The sequence below is a fragment of the Schistocerca cancellata genome, chromosome 2, assembly GCF_023864275.1.
Source record: "Schistocerca cancellata isolate TAMUIC-IGC-003103 chromosome 2, iqSchCanc2.1, whole genome shotgun sequence".
Lineage (NCBI taxonomy): Eukaryota > Metazoa > Arthropoda > Insecta > Orthoptera > Acrididae > Schistocerca > Schistocerca cancellata.
Genome location: NC_064627.1, coordinates 185660125 through 185682849, shown reverse-complemented (window position 1 = coordinate 185682849; position 22725 = coordinate 185660125). Strand labels below are relative to the sequence as shown.

The 22725-nt window shown below is 43.6% G+C and overlaps 1 protein-coding gene across 1 annotated transcript in view; it reads right to left on the bottom strand.

The window, feature by feature from the left end:
- Positions 1 to 9178: 9178 nt before the first annotated feature.
- The window catches only part of LOC126161503 (uncharacterized), a 1122758-nt gene continuing 1109211 nt past the window's right edge, over positions 9179 to 22725 (bottom strand). Inside the window, exon 4 of the mRNA XM_049917404.1 lies at positions 9179 to 9237. Within this exon, the coding sequence (XP_049773361.1) occupies positions 9234 to 9237 (4 nt within the window). The 3' untranslated portion in view covers positions 9179 to 9233. The remainder of the gene's footprint in view (positions 9238 to 22725) is intronic.

Below are 22725 nucleotides of genomic sequence, written 5' to 3'. Positions count from 1 at the left end.
CTGAAGGATTGGTATCATTTTTGAATTGTATTGTTTCTAATGAAAGGAGTCGTCGCTAAGATCTACACATTACAGAACGAGTTTTTAAGTATAGATGGGAGACTAATTAATGGACAATGAACTGATTTATCACTCAAATTTTCAGTATTGTCAAGCAATCGCTTCTCGTAAATGTTGTAGTTTGACTGCTATCTAAACTGACAATTTGAATTTTTTGAAAGAGCATTTTTAGTTTTCTCATAAAGGAAATTATTTGTATTCCTATTTTTGTTAAAAAATAATAACACAAATTTGACTGCAAAACAGGTTTCCCATTCGAAATAATAAAAAAAAGAGGTTGCAAATTTTACACAAAAGTATATTATTTGTGTGCCATTTCTGTGAAGCAATAGAAGAGAAATTAAATTAAGGCAACAGTAATAAATAAAAAACTTAACTATTCATTCAGTGTTCATAATAAAAACAGGAAGTGGCTGATCTGCTGCCTGTGTCTATACAGTACGCTTTTATCTGTTTGTAGCCCTTGAAGCGGACAAGAAAACACGAAAAGCAGTCTCCTACTTCAGATTTTACCCTTAAGCACTGACTATTCATAATGGTCGAAGAGATGTATTATTCCGGATTACATGTTTTTTAACAGAGTTTCAAAAAATTAGAATCCATAGAGAATACTGGTGATTTTTTGTAGTATTCAGCCCTTCATTATTTTTCGAGAACAGCAGCGAGTGGAATATGGTCTAAGTTGTCTTTTATTTGCCTATTCTAAGACTCCTCTAAGGAGTCTTAGAATTTTCGAACTTTGTGCGATAACTACGTTTATGACTAGAAACAATAGGGTAAAAAACCGAAAATCGGTTATTTCAGAACCCGGATATTATAAGCGGTTTTAACAGTCGGGTTAGACTGAGGACGAAAAAAAGCTGATATAACCAATAACCGGTTGTCTCAGCGATAACAGCCATTTCTACTGTGAAATACTGCAAGTCTGTGAATAAATCCAAAGGCCGCCCTTTTGTTAAGTAAATTCTGAGTCAAGCACGAAACATAATCCACGCAGAGTGTAGTCAGTGCACATGTTGTAGGCATGTAGTCTGAGTACGACATTGGCTTATCATCACTGAACTGTCGCGCGGAGTGGCCGCGTGGTTTGAGATGCCATGTCATGGATTGCGCGGCCCCTCCCGCCGGAGGTTCGAGTCCTCCCTGGGGCATGGGTATGTGTGTGTTGTTCTTAGCGTAAGTTAGTTTAAGTAGTGTGTAAGTCTAGGGACCGATGACCTCAGCAGTTTCGTCCCTTAGGAATTCGCCTACCGGTGTGGCCTAGCGGTTCTAGGCGCTTCAGTCTGGAACCGCGCGACCGCTGGTTCGATTCCTTCCTCGGGCATGGATGTGTGTGTTGCCCTTAGGTTAGTTAGGTTTAAGTAGTTCTAAGTTCTACGGGACTGACGACCTCAGATGTTAAGTCCCATAGTGCTCAGAGCCATTTGAACCATTTTTTTAGGAATTCACACACACATTTTTTTGTCACTGAACTGGCAGCTCCTTCCCCCTGCAAAGACTATGGGATCACACCTTCACGTTGTCAAGGAGATAGATAGTGCCCTCTAACGTGCATAATAGCATGTGACAGTGAAGTTTTTACGAGTTGCAGCGAGCATTTTCAGCGGAGAGCGAGTTACTGTTTTGCATCAGCTTAATACTTCGTAGCTGCGCATTTAAATACACTCACGCTCTCGGTAACACATAATAGTGTTAAAGCCTTCAGTGATAACTTTTCCCTGACATACTGATTTCTCGCCTGCCCCGGACGTAGCCGAGCGTTCGCAGTGTATGTCGGACAAGGTAACTAGTGTGACTGTTACAAATTCGTTGAGGAGTCTCTTATTTTCCATGGCACCTGCGCCCAAAGATGTGAGGCAGCGATGAAGGGTGTGTCTCCGGCCTGTTACACTGCGCTTACTGCCTGCTGCACATACAGTACTTAATAAGAAGTATCCGAACACCCCTATGTAACGCGGAATTGTCTACCAGATGTCACGACAGGCGGACTTGTCAGTATAAAAGTAGGCGGGGAGTACTGTGTTGTGAGTAGAGAAAAAGTAACAGCAGAACTGAGTGACTTTGAATGTGGATTACACGTAGGATTTTATCTCAGTAAGAAATCCATCAGGGGCATTTCAAACGTTCTAAACGTTCCACGTGAACTTTTGTTGATACGACTGCGACGTGGAAACGCGGAGGAACCAGCAATAAAGACTGGAAGATCTCATGTGCTGATGGAAACTGCGGGCGGAAGTTGTAAAGAATTGCATGAATCGTGAGATGCAGCAGTCCGGTTAGCACAATGAATGTGTGTAGAGAATTAAAAAGGATAGGGCACAATGGTCGAGGGAAGGGTTTGGGTTTGGTGAATGCTAGGAGAATATTACCTGGCATCACGTATAGTGTTGTTGTGTAAATGGGTCAGCGTAGTCAGCGCGTACACAACTTTCCCACTAGAGCGCGCCCTGCTAAGCACAACAGCGCAGGCGCAGCGCTCGTCCATCTCCGAACTACGAGATGGCGCTGCCATAGAGACGGACCAAATTCTGCTTCCGCCAATCCACGTATTAATATGTAACGCAGCCAATGAGATTGCTGCTAACGTAGAACCTTTTCTCCTCGCGGATCACACTCGCGCAGTGATACATGAATGTGCGAGGTATTATAACGAGTGTACAGACCTCCGATTAGTCAGTCTACATTTGTCTGCACCAGTCTGAACCAGTCTGCACGAGTTCTACATTTGTCTGTACCAGTCTATAGTCAAGTTTCAGTCTGCGCCTAATAAGAGTACCATATTCCTGTACATAGCCATGAAGATAAATGTACAGACACTTTTGTCAAGTATCAGGGATATATGTGAGAATAAGATTAACGTACCAATACCAAAGGAACTTCAGATTGTCAATTGTAAATAGCCTCCAGAACCAAGTGAAGTAATTTTTATGCTTGTTATTATTTTAATAAATGTGTGTGAAAATTAATCAAGTTCTGTTTAAAGTTGGTCACCGTCAACCTGCTACTCTAAGCGTGCAAGTGGCATTTCTATCGTCTGACCTAACGGCAGAAGATAAACACACCACAATGAGACATATTGCTGACACTCGCCTACTTCGTTAGAGCGACAAGTCAAATAATCTGATGGTGTGTGTACTGAAGGTCTTACAGTATGCACACCACAAGTGTCAACAGTGAAGGAACAGTTCGGAGACACTGAATGTTTGTATCAGCTTGACTGTGCACTCTCTCACTTATCAGCATCTTTGACGCAGTGGATTGTCAACAAAAACATTCCTTAAATGGTACGAGCTGCTCATAATCCTGATCTGAACCGAATGGAATACCTGTGAGATGATTTAGAACTTCGACTCCGCTTCAGGCCTCAGCTGCAAAGTAACTACCTTCTCTGGTTCCGGGTCTTGAAGAGGAATGGCCGGCCATTCCTCCTCAGGTATCCAGACATCTCACTGAATGTGTTCCCAGCGGTGTTCGAGGCACCATACGGGCGAATGGTGCACACAACCCATATTGTCTATATATTTGTGATTAGATACTGTATATAGCGCCACCGGTTGCCAAAGCGATTAAATACACTCCTGGAAATTGAAATAAGAACACCGTGAATTCATTGTCCCAGGAAGGGGAAACTTTATTGACACATTCCTGGGGTCAGATACATCACATGATCACACTGACAGAACCACAGGCACATAGACACAGGCAACAGAGCATGCACAATGTCGGCACTAGTACAGTGTATATCCACCTTTCGCAGCAATGCAGGCTGCTATTCTCCCATGGAGACGATCCTAGAGATGCTGGATGTAGTCCTGTGGAACGGCTTGCCATGCCATTTCCACCTGGCGCCTCAGTTGGACCAGCGTTCGTGCTGGACGTGCAGACCGCGTGAGACGACGCTTCATCCAGTCCCAAACATGCTCAATGGGGGACAGATCTGGAGATCTTGCTGGCCAGGGTAGTTGACTTACACCTTCTAGAGCACGTTGGGTGGCACGGGATACATGCGGACGTGCATTGTCCTGTTGGAACAGCAAGTTCCCTTGCCGGTCTAGGAATGGTAGAACGATGGGTTCGATGACGGTTTGGATGTACCGTGCACTATTCAGTGTCCCCTCGACGATCACCAGTGGTGTACGGCCAGTGTAGGAGATCGCTCCCCACACCATGATGCCGGGTGTTGGCCCTGTGTGCCTCGGTCGTATGCAGTGCTGATTGTGGCGCTCACCTGCACGGCGCCAAACACGCATACGACCATCATTGGCACCAAGGCAGAAGCGACTCTCATCGCTGAAGACGACACGTCTCCATTCGTCCCTCCATTCACGCCTGTCGCGACACCACTGGAGGCGGGCTGCACGATGTTGGGGCGTGAGCGGAAGACGGCCTAACGGTGTGCGGGACCGTAGCCCAGCTTTATGGAGACGGTTGCGAATGGTCCTCGCCGATACCCCAGGAGCAACAGTGTCCCTAATTTGCTGGGAAGTGGCGGTGCGGTCCCCTACGGCACTGCGTAGGATCCTACGGTCTTGGTGTGCATCCGTGCGTCGCTGCGGTCCGGTCCCAGGTCGACGGGCACGTGCACCTTCCGCCGACCACTGACGACAACATCGATGTACTGTGGAGACCTCACGCCCCACGTGTTGAGCAATTCGGCGGTACGTCCACCCGGCCTCCCGCATGCCCACTATACGCCCTCGCTCAAAGTCCGTCAACTGCACATACGGTTCACGTCCACGCTGTCGCGGCATGCTACCAGTGTTAAAGACTGCGATGGAGCTCCGTATGCCACGGCAAACTGGCTGACACTGACGGCGGCGGTGCACAAATGCTGCGCAGCTAGCGCCATTCGACGGCCAACACCGCGGTTCCTGGTGTGTCCGCTGTGCCGTGCGTGTGATCATTGCTTGTACAGCCCTCTCGCAGTGTCCGGAGCAAGTATGGTGGGTCTGACACACCGGTGTCAATGTGTTCTTTTTTCCATTTCCAGGAGTGTACGTGGTCTCGCGGTAGCGTTCTCGCTTCCCGAGCACGGGGTCCCGGGTTCGATTCCCGGCGGGGTCAGGGATTTTCACCTGCCTCGAGATGACTGGGTGTTTGTGTTGTCCTCATCATTTCATCATCATCCGGGAAAGTGGCGAAATTGGACTGAGCAAAGATTGGATAATTGTACGGGCGCTGATAACCACGCCGTTGAGCGCCCCACAAACCAAACATCATCATCATCACATCCAGGAGTGTAGTCCTGCTATCTGAACCACTGGCTAGACAACTACTTAACTGAAGCACACTCATGTCCGCACGTTAAGGAATATCGACGTAAAAAAAAAAAAAAAAGTTTCCAGTACGGCACAGATCGGATTAACGTGCCGTATTACAACACACAAACGGGTGACACACATACCACTCCAGTACGAGTCTCCTCAGAGTCATTTAAGCTAGGGATGCTGCACATACATCGTATGTTTTCGTTACTGACTAACGAGTAATCTACGACATTCGGAATACTGTTTCGGTACTCCCTAAAACATTTCCCGAACGCAGTTCGTGGCTGAAATGAATAGGGTCAGTAGTTTTCGTGTTAATTTCTTCCTTCACAACTAATGTTGTCAGAAAGTCTGCAGCTGTGTCAATACTGATTTAACTAATATTGTACTGCACTAGTTACGTTACTTCGTATATAGCACGACGCTTTCAGGAATTTATGCCCGCATCTCGTGGTCGTGCGGTAGCGATCTCGCTTCCCACGCCCGGGTTGCCGGGTTCGATTCCCGGCGGGGTCAGGGATTTTCTCTGCCTCGTGATGGCTGGGTGTTGTGTGCTGTCCTTAGGTTAGTTAGGTTTAAGTAGTTCTAAGTTCTAGGGGACTGATGACCATAGCTGTTAAGTCCCATAGTGCTCAGAGCCAGCCAGGAATTTATTTCCATTTTCAAGTGCTGTGGGAATTTACGCTAGTAACTTGTGTAATGTTTTGCAACAACACATACCCAAATATAACACCAAAGCTGACAAAAATCAACACTAAATGGCAAAAATTAACGTCGAATTTGGTAAAAAATAACATCGAAAATGGAAAGAAAACAGAACCAAAATCGATCATAAAACAGACACTTTTTTCCTGTCCCAAGCAATGGGCAGTTTACGAGTTACGCTTTACTTGGTTATTTCATAGTGGTTCTTAGCTGAATGCCATGAGAAAGATCATGGTGATTAAGGCTCTGGAGTGGCATTCAGGAGGAGTGGGGTTCGAATTCCTGATCTACATTTTCAGCGGTTTCTCAGTATCGCTTAAATCGGAGGCGGCGCTGGTTAATCTTGAAACCGTCCCCGTTGATTTCCGTCCCTCATCCTCCACCAACCCAGTCTTTTTCTCCGTCTCTGTCCGCTGAGTGGTTAGAGCGGCGGAATGCCACGCCAAGGGGCCCGGGTTCGATTCCCGGCTGGCGCAGGATGTTTTCTCCGCTCAGGTACTGGCTGTTGTGTTGTCCTCATCATCATGTCATCCTCATCTCCGACGCGCAAGTCGCCCAACGTGGCGTCGAATGGGGGACTCCCGGCCCACAATGCCGTACGCTCATTTCTATTGCTCCGTCTCTAATGATTTCGTTACCGACGGACGTTTGACTCTATCTTCCATACTGAAGCTTGTAATACACTGCGTTCAGTATTAGTCTCCACCAACGATATTTTGGAAACGAATGTCGTCGTCAGCTAATTGTGTTGTTGTTGTGGTCTTCAGTCCTGAGGCTGGTTTGATGCAGCTCTCCATGCTACTCTATCCTGTGCAAGCTTCTTCATCTCCCAGTACCTACTGCATCCTACATCCTTCTGAATCTGCTTAGTGTACTCATCCATTGGTCTCCCTCTATGATTTGTACCTCCACGCTGCCCTCCAATACTAAATTGGTGATCCCTTGATGCCTCAGAACACGTCCTACCAACCGATCCCTTCTTCTAGTCAAGTTGTGCCACAAACTCCTCTTCTCCCCAATTCTATTCAATACCTCCTCATTAGTTACGTGATCTACCCATCTAATCTTCAGCATTCTTCTGTAGCACCACATTTCGAAAGCTTCTATTCTCTTCTTGTCCAAACTATTTATCGTCCATGTTTCACTTCCATACATGGCTCCACTCCATACAAATACTTTCAGAAACGACTTCCTGAGATTTAAATCTATACTCGATGTTAACAAATTTTTCTTCTTCAGAAACGCTTTGCTTGCCATTGCCAGTCTGCATTTTATATCTTCTCTACTTCGACCATCATCAGTTATTTTGCTCCCCAAATAGCTAAACTCCTTTACTACATTAAGTGTCTCATTTCCTAACCTAATTCCCTCGGCAGCACCCGACTTAATTCGACTACATTCCATTATCCTCGTTTTGCTTTTGTTGATGGTCAACTAATTAATACCGTATTATATTTTGATCAGATTAATTCTTCACCGAGTAGCCATAGGAGATGTATTAATCACCTCACGTACCCAATTTACGAAATGATAATGAGCGTGATTGGCAGAAACTTGTAAAGAAGTAAATACGATGTTAATTACGTAACATGTAACGAGCGCCCACAATTTTACCACATTTCTGGTTGTCAAAATAGTCTCACATATTCAGCGTGTCCACCAGGGCAAAAGATTCCATTAATCAGCTTAGCACACAGTACAAAAGCCGCTCATGTGTTTAGTATTTGTTCCCGTGCCACAATATGTTTATAAATGCAACAGCTGTCGGTTTACATCTCAGTTATTAATGTCTGTAAATAGGTTCCGCAGGGGGTTTGAAACAAAATTATTTCATTAGGCACCACCTTCTCATACATTTGAAAACAACTGCTCGCTACCATGGCTCAAATGGGTAATAATCTCAAATTTTCAATCTTTTCTTCCGTAGTAAGGTTTCAAAAGCAACACATATGTAGGAACTATTAGTACTTACTACAAGGTGTACTTTCGATATCGCCATATGTGACGACTGACGCTACACCGCTTAAGCTGTGCTTCACAAACGCTGCTATCGATTTTCCTGTAGTATGACACGAACCATTCCTCATCCGTGGCTGTTGCGTGCGCGACATTTCATGGAGTGCCCAAGCGAGAATAAATTTAGCTGCATCTCGTTTCCATTTGCATGCAAAGTTCTCCTCTTCCCAAAAATTTCCTTCTTTTTCAACGGATTTTTCATCTTGAGAAATGTTTATTGTTGTGCAGCTTTCTTAAAACAAAATTTTAACTGTTCTTCAGCAAGAGATACCTTTGTAAATTTACATAAAATAGCTGAAAAGGTATCTGTGTGGTCTACTTTGTTAACAGAAAATGCTCTTCGCAATGAAGTAGAATACCTACAATGCTTATGGTATTGAAGAACGGTCCCGGATCGATTTCATAGTATTTATCCCTGCGAATGCATCTGGGCGCATTTGTCTCCTATTCTGTACAGAGGGTCGCATAAGAATCGAAAGCTTTTTTTGGGAAGGGAGGAGCAACCCTCTGGCTGGTTTGATGCGGTTTTCAAGGCTTCTTCTCCTCTACGATGCTGTTCGTCTCAGATTAATACTTGGACTCAGTGTCTTTAATTTTTTTTGGGATATAAATTTAAAGTTTCTTTCCGTTCTTTTGGGTTTTACGACGCTAATAGTACTAGAACTCGAAACTGTTAACATGCAAGTGCATTCATTCGCTCAGGTAATTTTCTGCTCTAAATTGCTACAATATCTATCAAAGTCATTGCGAAATTATTCTCTACCGAAAACGAAAAAGAAATGGGTCACTTATGTTTAGTCTTTTATTCAAAATTGGGCCGTATATGGTTTCAAACGAAACAGTTTCATCTTCAGACTGTGTTACACGTTACATTAGATGTATTTTACAGTTAGTCGTTCAGATAGACGCTGTTCCCTGCTGTTGTCAAAATTTTTGTGTGAGATTTGACCTACACCAGTAGCGATTATTGGCCTAATGAGGTTGTGTGCTAAAATTTGTGAAGATCTCAAATTTATAAAACTCTTCAGTGTAGTCATTTCTTGATCTTGACTAACATGCTCTGAAAGACCGTCACGCCACTTCATCTCATATCCGTTCATAGCAGTAAAATAGCATAAAGCAGCGCACCCTCTAAAGTTTCTACTCACCAACACACACCACTACGCTATGTCGAAGAGCGTCGACTTACCTGAAACATGAAAGAAAAAACAGAAGGTTACTTATGTAAAACGCTCATTTCGAATCTTATAAGAAATTACATATACAGAGTACAGATAATAAAGGTCTTACAGAGATCAGTGTAGAATGGCTGTAAAATCCGTGCTAAGGACCAAAATGGAAGTATTGAGTAAGAAGCAAAAATAGCTTCCTAAAAGCAAAAATTTGCATTTATTTCCAACGTTTCCGCGTTAATTGTGGTATAATATTATTCTGTAAAGACTTATCAAAGTTTGATTGATCATTCAGTTTTTACCAGTACGAAGACATTATTTTCTCCGTAAACATAAGAATAGCATCCTCTTCCTGACCCGTGTACGACACATGTCGCCTACGTTTTTCACACAGACTTCTGTTTCCCGTTAGATACGAAATTTGCTTCACATTATCTTCTAGTTCATAAGACTAATTAAAGATGTTCAGCTTTTGATCGAAGGCAATGATTTTGCATTGAGATCCGCACTGGCATCTAACTAACACTCAACAAAAAGAATGATAGGCGTTGTTGTTGTTGTGGTCTTCAGAGACTGGTTTGATGCAGCTCTCCATGCTACTGTATCCTGTGCAAGCTTCTTCATCTCCCAGTATCTACTTCAACCTACATCCTTCTGAATATGTTTAGTGTATTCATCTCTTGGCCTCCCTCTACAACTTTTACCCTCCACGCTGCCCTCCAATACTAAATTGGTGATCACTTGATGCCTCAGAACATGTCCTACCAACCGATCCATTCTTCTTGTCAAGTTGTGCCACAAACTCCTATTCTCCCCAATCCTATTCAATACTTCCTCATTAGTTACGTGATCTACCCATCTAATCTTCAGCATTCTTCTGTAGCACCACATTTCGAAAGCTTCTATTCTCTTCTTGTCCAAACTATTTAGCGTCCAGGTTTCACTTCCGTACATGGCTACACTCCATACAAATACTTTCAGAAATGACTTCCTGACACTTAAATCTATGCTCGATCTTAACAAATTGCTATTCTTCAGAAACACTTTCCTTGCCATTGCCAGTCTACATTTTATATCCTCTCTACTTCAACCATCATCAGTTATTTTGCTCCCCAAATAGGAAAACTCATCCACTAATTTAAGCGTCTCATTTCCTAATCTAATTCCCTCAGCATCACTCGATTTAATTCGACTACATTCCATTATCCTCATATTTCTTTTGTTGATGTTCATCTTGTATCCTCCTTTCAAGACACTGTCCATTCCGTTCAGCTGCTCTTCCAAGTCTTTTGCTGTCTCTGACAGAATTACAATGTCATCGCCGAACTCCAAAGTTTTTATTTCTTCTCCATGGATTTTAATTCCTACTCCGAATTTTTCTCTTGTTTCCTTTACTGCTTGTTCAATATACGGATTGAATAACATCGGGGATAGGTTACAATCCTGTCTCACACTCTTCCCAACCACTGCTTCCCTTTCATGCCCCTTACTCTTATAACAGCCATCTGGTTTTTGTACAAATTGAAAACAGCATTTCCCTCCCTGTATTTTACCCCTGCCACCTTCAGAATTTGAAAGGCGTTGTCGTTGACTAATAATCTGGTTTTTGCGACTTTGAACTAAGAATAAATAAACAACCGTGGTATCAAAAGCCGAAGGAATACTATTTTATCCTATAAATAGAGAACAACCTAGGCATATGAAGCTATAGGGGTATTTAAACCTACCTCAACAGATGGTTGTTTTTGCACGATTTTTCTTCATCTCTAAGCTTTGCCTTGAGTTGAGAAATATTCCTCCAGCTCTTTTATGGCGTTTCTTTACTACATCCATTAAGAAAGTGGTATTACACAGCACTAAATAAGCAATGTACACTACTGGCCATTAAAATTGCTACACCACGAAGATGACGTGCTACAGACGCGAAATTTAACCGACAGGTAGAAGATGCTGTGATATGCAAATGATTAGCTTTTCAGAGCATTCACGAAGGGCTGGAGCCGGTGGCAACACGTCCAACGTGCTGCCATGAGGAAAGTTTCCACCCGATTTCTCATACACAAACAGCAGTTGACCAGCGTTGCCTGGTGAAACGTTGTTGTGATGCTTCGTGTAAGGAGGAGAAATGCGTACCATCACGTTTCCGACAATGATAAAGGTCGAATTGTAGCCTATCGCGATTGCGGTTTATCGTATCGCGACATTGCTGCTCGCGTTGGTCGAGATCCAATGACTGTTAGCAGAATATGGAATCGGTGGGTTCAGGAGGGTAATACGGAACGCCGTGTTGGATACCAACGGCCTCGTATCACTAGCAGTCGAGATGACAGGCATCTTATCCGCATGGCTATAACGGATCGTGCAGCAACGTCACGATCCCTGAGTCAACAGCTGGGGACGTTTGCAAGACAACAATTATCTGCACGACCAGTTCACGACGTTTGCAGCAGCATGGACTATCAGCTCGGAGACCATGGCTGCGGTGACCCTTGACGCTTCATCACAGACAGGAGCGCCTGCGATGGTGTACTCAACGACGAACCTGCGTGCACGAATGGCAATACGTCACTTTTTCGGATGAATCCAGGTTCTGTTTACAGCATCATGATGGTCGCATCCGTGTTTGGCGACATCGCGGTGAACGCACATTGGAAGCGTGTATTCGTCATCGCCATACAGACGTATCACCCGGCGTGATGGTATGGGGTGCCATTGGTTTCACGTTTTGGTCACCTCTTGTTCTCATTGACGGCACTTTGAACAGTGGACGTTACATTTCAGATGTGTTACGACCTGTGGCTCTACCCTTCATTCGATCCCTGCGAAACCCTACATTTCAGCAGGATAATGCACGACCGCATGTTGCAGGTCCTGTACGGGCCCTTCTGGATACAGAAAATGTTCCACTGCTGCTCTGGCCAGCACATTCTCCAGATCTCTCACCAATTAAAAACGTCTGGTTAGTGGTGGCCGAGCAACTGGCTCATCACAATACGCCAGTCACTACTCTCGATGAACTGTGGTATCGTGTTGAAGCTGCCTGGGCAGCTGTACCTGTACAAGCCATCCAAGCTCTGTTTGACTCAATGCCCAGGCGTATCAAGGCCGTTATTACGGCCAGAGGTGGTTGTTCTGGGAACTGATTTCTCAGCATCTATGCACCCAAATTGCGTGAAAATGTAATCACCGTTCTGTTCTAGTATAACATATGAATACCCGTTTATCATCTGCATTTCTTCTTGGTGTAGCAGTTTAATGGCCAGTAGTGTATGTTCTTACTTCAGTGTATCAGTTGTTTTTTTCTCTATGTCTAATAGTTTTCCCGCTAACATGTCACATAATTTACTACCTAATGTTTTTTGCATTTTGGTAAATGCACCACTAAGTGGACCACGTCTGTCAGTATAGACTAACCGAAAATAAGATGAACTGTCTTGCTCTTGCCACATGTACTTGGAAGTAGTAATCAACCTAAGAACATACTACACCAAACAGCTATAGTTATTAGTCTACAAATGAAGCAGCTACTGATGTAATGTTAGTCACTACACAGTCCTCAGTCACCAATAAAAACATCTGTATTGATACTCCCGTATATATAGCGTTTTTTCAGATGGAGTGTATTTTTCTGTATCTTACGAACTAATAAGTGAATGGAACAATTATTTAAATAGGAATACGTAAGAAATATTACAAGCTCTGCAGAGTTATGAACAATTGTTATTTAGTTATTTTCCACCGAGCTAATGCAAAGAACTTATAATGTTTTTCAATAGAACCAGCGGGAGAAAGTTTCGGAGTGTTCGAAATTATGTGTAAGTTTGTTAGATGTCGTTAAGACCTGTCGTTCTGAACTACTGGATGAAAATAATCTGGATAATTTCTGCGCCCTGAGTTACGATGCCTCAGAAGATATACGAGGGATATTCAGAAAGTATTCGACTTTTATTTATCAGTCTTGATTCAGATACAATTGTGTGACACTTGTCACATTTAAAGTAGTCCCATTCAGTATCTGTAGACCTTTCCCAACGCGGCTGCCACAGCTGAAATCATCGGTGGAAACCTCTTTTGGTATGGCACGCGTCTGGTACGTCGAATTCCGCATAATGTCTTCCCTTTTCTGAAATTTCGGAGTCTTTCTCAATTTAGGGAAAATCCAGAAGTCAGTCGGTGCTAGATCATGGCAACAGCGAGGCTGGGAACTACTGCCGTTGTGTTTGGCCAAAAAAGTGTGAATTAGTTATTGGTGACGATGAGCGGGTGAGTTATCATAGCGAAGATGCCAACTTCCCACAAGTAGGGCAGTTTGTGTCTGATTCCTTCACAAAGGCGACGTAGAACCTCTTGGTAGTACTCCTTATTGACATTAGTACCTTCTTGAGTGTACTCGTGATGTACCACGCCATTGGAGTCAAAACAAGAGGGTCAGCATGACTTTCACACTGGTGCAGAGCCGCCTCGCTTTTTTGGGTCTGAGGGATGATAGATGCCTCCATTGCAGTAACTGCAAATTTGTTTCTGGGCCGTGCCCGTACACTCAGGACTCATCGCCAGTGTTCAGTCTGTTAAGAAAGTTGGCATTACTGTTCACAGCATCCAGCATGTCCTGTGCGATATCCGAACGAAGTTGCTTGCGTTCAGTTGTTTGGAACTTTGGTGGCAATTACGCTGAGATATTCCCGAAGTCCAAATGTTCCGTTAAAATGGAATTATGGATCAACAACCAATTTTAAGCTAGTCTGCAAGTTCTCTGATAGTGATATGTTTATCCTGCATCAGCAGGGTCCTTGCGTGATCAATAACAACCTCATTTGCGGATGCTGATAGCCCACCTGAACGTGCTTCTCTCTTCACTGACGGGCGGCCATCTTTGAATCAGTTGTACCACTCCTTTATCTTTGTATTACCCACTGCTTCGTCCCTAAACATTTGTCGAATATTGCAGATTGTTTCAACTTGAGAATCGCCAAGCTTAAAACAAAATTTGCTGCAATAACGTTGTTCCACTTTTTCTGTCATTTTGCTCACAACATAAAATCCGACGACTACCCCTTAAAGGTGTTCGCTTGTAAAAGCCAGCGACTGGTTATTTTCGAAGTCGTGAAGGAAAGTCAGGTATGAGCACTACGTATGGCTACAGTAACAGAGAGCACAGGCGCCCCGATACCGTTGTTGGTTTCAACTATAAGAAACAAGTTCGGATACTTCTTGAACGGCCCTCATACGCAGTTACTAACTTTAATACTTGACTTATTGTGTTACGTCTTTAGCGTAAGACTACAGCTCTTAATGAGTAGATTATGATAGCATTTTAGATTTTTAAATTCGGTTAATAATTATAAGAAACTAGCTGACCTGGCGAACTCTGTTCCGCCTTAAAGCCAATAACTAATAAGATTTTGGATGTTAAGTTCAATTTTTTATTAGGAAATACAAATAAGAAATTAATTATTTTAATGATTCTCTATTCTTTATGTTTTTTGATGCATAGCTCCCACTCTTCAATTAAGTGCCTTGTGATACACGACATTTTTCGTTTTATCATCAGGTGCAAGGACAAACAACGCACATGGTCTTCCGACCCTTGAACATGACACATATAATTGACCATGTGGAAAACATGGATATTCCAGATTTAAACCACAAACTTTCAAGGATTGGCCTTGTGATTTGCTAATGGTCATGGCGAAAGCAAGACGGATCGGAAATTGAAGTCTTTTAAACTCAAACGGCATATCGGCTGGGATCATCGGAATGAGAACTTCCTCACCTTCGAATTTTCCTTTGAGTATCGTCGCGTAAATAACATTGTTCATCAATTTACTTACCACCAAACGCGTACCGTTGCACAGTTTTGGTTGGTTTATGTTTCGAAGCATGATTACTACGGAGCCATCTTTTAGGCGTAAATTGTGCGGTGGTAAGCCAGGCACATCCAAGGAGTTTAAAAATTAAATTGAATAGTTGGTGGCTTCATCTTCATTTGTAACACAGTCAATAGATTTGAATGAATGCATTTTACCAGTGATCTCATTCTGAATTATGTGGTTCAAATGGCTCTGAGCACTATGGGACTTAACAGCTGTGGTCATCAGTCCCCTAGAACGTAGAACTACTTAAACCTAACTAACCTAAGGACATCACACACATCCATGCCCGAGGCAGGACTCGAACCTGCGACCGTAGCAGTTGCGCGGTTCCGGACTGAGCGCCTTAACCGCGAGACCACAGCGGCCGGCTGAATTATGTGGTTTAGGTCATGTACATCTTTATTCTTAGCCGCTAAAATTGCTCGCTCACTCAACCATTCATTACTTTTGTAGTTAGTAATGATGTTTGGGAATACTTTATTGATAAGTTCGTCTTTCGAGGAGACAAAGTTACAGAAACTATGAGGAAATGAACTCAATCCGCTCGATTCTTCGACAGGTACTCGACCATTAATGCGAGTTGCCCCTACGTCAGGGGTAGGTATGCACTCAGGGGCAAACCTATTGTTCTGCTTGGATTGACAGGTACTTAATCTATTGTTCTGTTCAGTGGTTTTCTATGTCACTGCACTTAACCTATTGTTCCTCCACAACTTCCTCCTCCCCCAAACCTCCCTACCCCCTCGCTGCTAGAAGTACACTTTCAGGTCTGAGTTATTGGAATAGTACCTGTCAATACAATCAATTTTATTGACTACTTAATTAAGTTAATCAAGTAATTAACCTCTGCCCCTCTAGTAAACATTCCCTCCCCTCCCACACTCTCCTCCCACCTGGAAAATGGCGAGAAAAAGACTCAGAAAAGCAACTTTCTAGAACACGTAAAATGTATTATTTGGAATGTGGTCGAAAATAGTGCAGAAGATCGCTGGAGGTGACGCTGCCAACTATAAATGACTACTGCACGTTGTGTGGTCATATCATGAAGTTAAAGACAGCTTCAACGCCGTCGTGGACTGTCCTGTTAGAATCTGGGTGCAACATAGCCGACTGGAGAGCGAGAGAAAAATAGTCGAAGAATACAGTGGAATATACATCTTACACTCAGTGTTGTATTTCGCCTTCCCGTTCCAATTCTCGATTAAATGCGTCATTCATTTCACAATTTGGCGCTGGCATTCCTAACCTGACTAATAAACTTCCGCACATGAGGTAATACATGTCTTCGATCAAGAGTAAAGCCCGATTATGTATCTCCTCATTCATTTCAAGATCTTGATTTCTGGAACTGACACGAATTTGATGTAAAATATCTTCTGACATATTATCCTTGTATTTGTGCCACAGGTCAGATTGGTTCGAAGGAAAGCATGTTGAAACGATGATAGCAAATAATGTGCGTATCTGACTTGGAGATGCAGAGATAATGGCTTCACCGATTGTCGTATCCCAATGGGTATCGTTACTTCATGTCAGATGCGTTTTTGGTATACCACGTTTATAGCGGTCGAACGGAATAAAAGATATCCTATGACCGTCTCCTGGTTCTAAGCTACGTCTCCACCAATTTTCAGCCAAATCGGTCCAGCCGTTCTTGAGTTATAAATAGTGTAACTAACACGACTTTCTTTTATACACAGGGTAGTCCATTGATCGTGACCGGGCCAAATATCTCACGAAATAAGCGTCAAACGAAAAAACTACAAAGAACGAAACTTATCTAGCTTGAAGGGGGAAACCAGATGGCGCTATGGTTGGCCCGCTAGATGGCGCTTCCATAGGTCAAATGGATATCAACTGCGTTTTTTAAAAATAGGTGCCCCCATTTTTTATTACATATTCGTGTAGTACGTAAAGAAACATGAATATTTTAGGTGGACCACTTTTTTCGCTTTGTGATAGATTGCGCTGTGATAGTAAAAAAAAATATGTCTCACAATTTTAGACGAACAGTTGGTGACAGATAGGTTTTTTAAATTATTCGGTTGTTCCAATGTGATATATGTACCTTTGTGAACTTTTCATTTCTGAAAACGCATGCTGTTACATGGTGGTTACCAGTATATACCACATTAATGCAATAAATGCTCAAAATGATGTCCGTCAACCTCAATGCATTTGGCAATACATGTAACGACATTCCTTTCAACAGCGAGTAGTTCGCCTTCCGTTATGTTCGCACATGCATTGACAATACGCTGACGCATGTTGTCAGGCGTTGTCGGTGGATCACGATAGCAAATATCCTTCAACTTTCCCCACAGAAAAACATCCGGGGACGTCAGATCCGGTAAACCTGCGGGCCATGGTATGGTGCTTCTACGACGAATCCACCTGTCATGAAATATGCTATTCAATACCGGTTCAACCGCACGCGAGCTATGTGCCGGACATCCATCATGTTGGAAGTACAGCGCCATTCTGTCATGCTGTGAAACATGTTGTAGTTACATCGGTAGAACATTATGTAGGAAATCAGCATACATTGCACCACTTAGACTGGCATCGATAAAATGGGTGCCAATTATCCTTCCTCCCATAATTCCACTGCATAAATTAACCCGCCAAGGTCGCTGATGTTCCACTTGTCGCAGCCACCATGGATTTTCCGTTGCTCAGTAGTGCATATTATGGCGGTTTACGTTACCGCTGTTGGTGAATGACGCTTCGTCGCTAAATAGAACGCGTCCAAAAATCTGTCATCGTCCCATAATTTCTCTTGTGCCCAGTGGCAGAACTGTACACGACGTTCAAAGTTGTCGCCATGCAATCCCTGGTGCACAGAATTTATGGTACGGGTGCAATCGATGTTGATGTAGCATTCTCAACACCGACGTTTTTGAGATTCCGGATTCTCGCGCAATTTGTCTGCTACTGATGTGCGGATTAACCGCGACAGCAGCTAAAACACCTACTTGGGCATAATCATTTGTTGCAGGTCGTCGCTGACGTTTCCCATGTGGCTGAACACTTCCTTTTGATTTGATTTGATTTTTTATTGGTCCAGTTTTATCATATAGCACAAATTGTACAATTGATATTGGACAGGTCAAAGATAAGTTACAATAATACATAGTATTAGTAATTAAAATTAGGTACCTACTACAATTAATTTTTTTACTTATTCAGAAACTCTCTGACAGGATAGAAACAGTGCTTTATTAGAAATGCCTTTAGTTTAGCTTTAAACATTGGATGAGTAGTATTTTTTATTTCCTCTGGTATCTTATTGTGTAGTATTACACCAATGGTAATTATGCTCCTCTGATAGGTGGTTGTTGCGATATTATTGATGTATATTTGATTCCCTTCTGGTACTACAGTTGTGTACACTTTTGTTCTGTAGCAGTTTGCCTGTTTTCAGGAGGTAGTCCCTAGTGAACAAGATAGTTTCATGAATGAATAAACTTGGACCATTTAGAACCCCAAGCTCAGTAAAATGGGATTTACAGGACTCCATCTTTTTAAGGCCACAAATTATTCTTAAAGCTCTTTTTTGCATTCTAAAAACCTTCACAGTGTGAGTTGAGTATCCCCAGAAAATGATCCCATATCGGATTAGTGAGTGGAACTGAGCATAATATGCCTGCTGTACTGTTGTTTTGCTTGTTGTAGCCTTTAAAATTCTTAGGCCATAGCACACAGATGATAGATTTCTACAAAAGTTATTTATATGTGTGTCCCACTTTAAGTCTTGCTGAACCCAAAGACCCAAGAATTTTGTGAAACATTTTCCAGGGGATCATTTTTTAATTGGGCTTGAATAGCCATTTGATTAGTTGGAGGAATTAAATGAAAATAGAAAGACACAGTTTTTTCAGTATTTATAATGAGTTTGTTTTTTCCTTAAATAACGTAACTATCCGGCGAACAGTACGGTCACTTGGATGATGTCGTCCAGGATACCGAGCAGCATGCACACGCCTGTTGGGCATTTTGATCACAACAGCCATACATCAACACGATATCGATATTTTCCGCAATTGGTAAACGGTCCATTCTAACACGGGTAATGTATCACGAAAGAAATACCGTCCGCACTGGCGGAATGTTACGTGATACCACATCCTTATACGTTTGTGACTATTACAGCGCCATCTATGACAAAGCGAAAAAAGTGGTCCAACTAAAACATTCATATTTCTTTACGTACTACACGAATATGTAATAAGAAATGGGGGTTTCTATTTTTGAAAAACGCAGTTAATAGCCGTTTGACGTATGGCAGCGCCATCTAGCGGGTCAACCATAGCGCCATCTGTTTGCCCCTTCAAGCTAGACAAGTTTCGATCTTTGTAGTTTTTTCGTTTGACGCTTATTTCCTGAGATATTTGGCCCGGTCACGGTCAATGGACCAACCTATATATAGCGCGAATAAAGGTTCAAATGGTTCAAATGGCTCTGAGCACTATGGGACTCAACTGCTGTAGTCATAAGTCCTCTAGAACTTAGAACTACTTAAACCTAACTAACCTAAAGACATCACACACATCCATGCCCGAGGCAGGATTCGAACCTGCGACTGTAGCGGTCGTGCGGTTCCAGACATGCCTTTAACCACTCGGCCACTCCGGTCGGCACGCGAATAAAGTTCCTGTTGCCCCTGCAAGGAGTTATATAGGCAACATGTGAAAGGCTTGTGGTGGCCGTGTAACGGTTCCAGCCGTTTAGTAATGCAGTAGATGAGCGGCTACCTGCTTTGCGCCAGTGATGAAGAGCGCAGCGTCGCCGAACAGCGGAGAGGGCGAGAAGACGACGCGCCTCGCGTAGCCCGGCACGGGGCAGCCGCGCGAAAGGCGCGAAGGGAAGAGCAGCAGCAGACCCGCCGGCGGCCGGGCGGCGTAGCAGGGCGCCTGCTGGGGGCGCGCCATGGCGCCGTCGCTCGCCGTCCACGCGGTACGCCGACTGCCGCCACGCTACACGCTACACGCTACGGCCGGCTGGCCCGGTGAGCCGCAGACACGCAACTCGCCCGCACGGAGCGTTGCCCGACCGACAAACACGGCAGCGGGCTCAGCCGCAGCGCCGGCCTAGCTGTTGCGTGTGCGCTATCGACGTCTCGCTACCCGCCAGCCAATACAGTCACGGATATTGGAAGGTCAAGTGTAACGGTTCCGCTGTCGGAAGCCGCTTAAGGCCACCGCCTCCCCGGCGGTGGACGCCCGGTGTCATCATTCTTGGAAGCGGGAAACGTATTGCGTCCACTTCCTTGCTTTCCATCAGTTGACATAACACGCAATGTTACATCAGTAGCTTTCTCATATAACATCATCCATCTGCTCTCCAAACGAAAATCAGCGAACAATATCAACATGCAGACACAGAAAAGCCACTGATATCATATATTGACTTTGATCAATGTCTCATGTCTCAAGCCGGCCGTGGTGGCCGAGCAGTTCTAGGCGCTACAGCCTGGAACCGCGCGACCGTTACGGTCGCAGGTTCGCATCCTGCCTCGGGCATGGATGTGTGTGATGTCCTTAGGTTAGTTAGGTTTAAGTAGTTCTAAGTTCTAGGGGACTGATGACCTCAGAAGTTAAGTCCCATAGTGCTCAGAGCCATTTGAACCATTTTTTTGTAAAAAGGAGACAAAGACGAAAGGCCGTAAATGAATGAAATTGACTGAATGGTTAAGTCGAATTGCAGCAACCTTTCCCAATGCGAACAATATTCTCCTTCTTTGTGGACCTCTCCCTTCGGAAGGGAGAGTAGATTTCCCCACCATGTTATAGTTCTGGGTGGAGATTTTAATTTGCCGGATATAGACTGGGAGATTCAGACGTTCATAACGGGTGGCAGGGACAAAGAATCCAGTGAAATTTTTTTAAGTGCTTTATCTGAAAACTACCTTGAGCAGTTAAACAGAGAATCGACTCGTGGCGATAACATATTAGACCTTCTGGTGACAAACAGACCCGAACTATTTGAGAAAGTCAACGCAGAACAGGGAATCAGCGATCATAAAGCGGTTACGGCATCGATGATTTCAGCCGTAAATAGGAATATTAAAAAGGGTAGGAAGATTTTTCTGTTTAGAAAAAGTGACAAAAAGCAGATTTCAGAGTACCTGTTGGCTCAACTCAAAAGTTTTGTCTCAAGTACAGATAGTGTTGAGGATCAGTGGACAAAGTTCAAAACCGTCGTACATAATGCGTTAGATGAGTATGTGCCAAGCAAGATCGTAAGAGATGGAAAAGAGCCACGGTGGTACAACAACCGAGTTAGAAAACTGCTGCGGAAGCAAAGGGAACTTCACAGCAAACATAAACATAGCCAAAGCCTTGCAGACAAACAGAAATTACGCGAAGCGAAATGTAGTGTGAGGAGGGCTATGCGAGAGGCGTTCAATGAATTCGAAAGTAAAGTTCTATGTACTGACTTGGCAGAAAATCCTAAGAAATTTTGGTCTTATGTCAAAGCGGTAGGTGGATCAAAACAAAATGTCCAGACACTCTGTGACCAAAATGGTACTGAAACAGAGGATGACAGACTAAAGGCCGAAATACTAAATGTCTTTTTCCAAAGTTGTTTCACAGAGGAAGATTGCACTGTAGTTCCTTCTCTAGATTGTCGCACAGATGACAATATGGTAGATATCGAAATAGACGACAGAGGGATAGAGAAACAATTAAAATCGCTCAAAAGAGGAAAGGCCTCTGGACCTGATGGGATACCAGTTCAATTTTACACAGAGTACGCGAAGGAACTTGCCCCCCTTCTTGCAGCGGTGTACCGTAGGTCTCTAGAAGAGCGTAGCGTTCCAAAGGATTGGAAAAGGGCACAGGTCATCCCCGTTTTCAAGAAGGGACGTCGAACAGATGTGCAGAACTATAGACCTATATCTCTAACGTCGATCAGTTGTAGAATTTTGGAACACGTATTGTGTTCGAGTATAATGACTTTTCTGGAGACTAGAAATCTACTCTGTAGGAATCAGCATGGGTTTCGAAAAAGACGGTCATGTGAAACCCAGCTCGCGCTATTCGTCCACGAGACTCAGAGGGCCATAGACACGGGTTCACAGGTAGATGCCGTGTTTCTTGACTTCCGCAAGGCGTTCGATACAGTTCCCCACAGTCGTTTAATGAACAAAGTAAGAGCATATGGACTATCAGACCAATTGTGTGATTGGATTGAGGAGTTCCTAGATAACAGGACGCAGCATGTCATTCTCAATGGAGAGAAGTCTTCCGAAGTAAGAGTGATTTCAGGTGTGCCGCAGGGGAGTGTCATAGGACCGTTGCTAGTCACAATATACATAAATGACCTGGTGGATGACATCGGAAGTTCACTGAGGCTTTTTGCAGATGATGCTGTGGTGTATCGAGAGGTTGTAACAATGGAAAATTGTACTGAAATGCAGGAGGATCTGCAGCGAATTGACGCATGGTGCAGGGAATGGCAATTGAATCTCAATGTAGAAAAGTGTAATGTGCTGCGAATACACAGAAAGATAGATCCTTTATCATTTAGCTACAAAATAGCAGGTCAGCAACTGGAAGCAGTTAATACCATAAATTATCTGGGAGTAGGCATTAGGAGTGATTTAAAATGGAATGATCATATAATGTT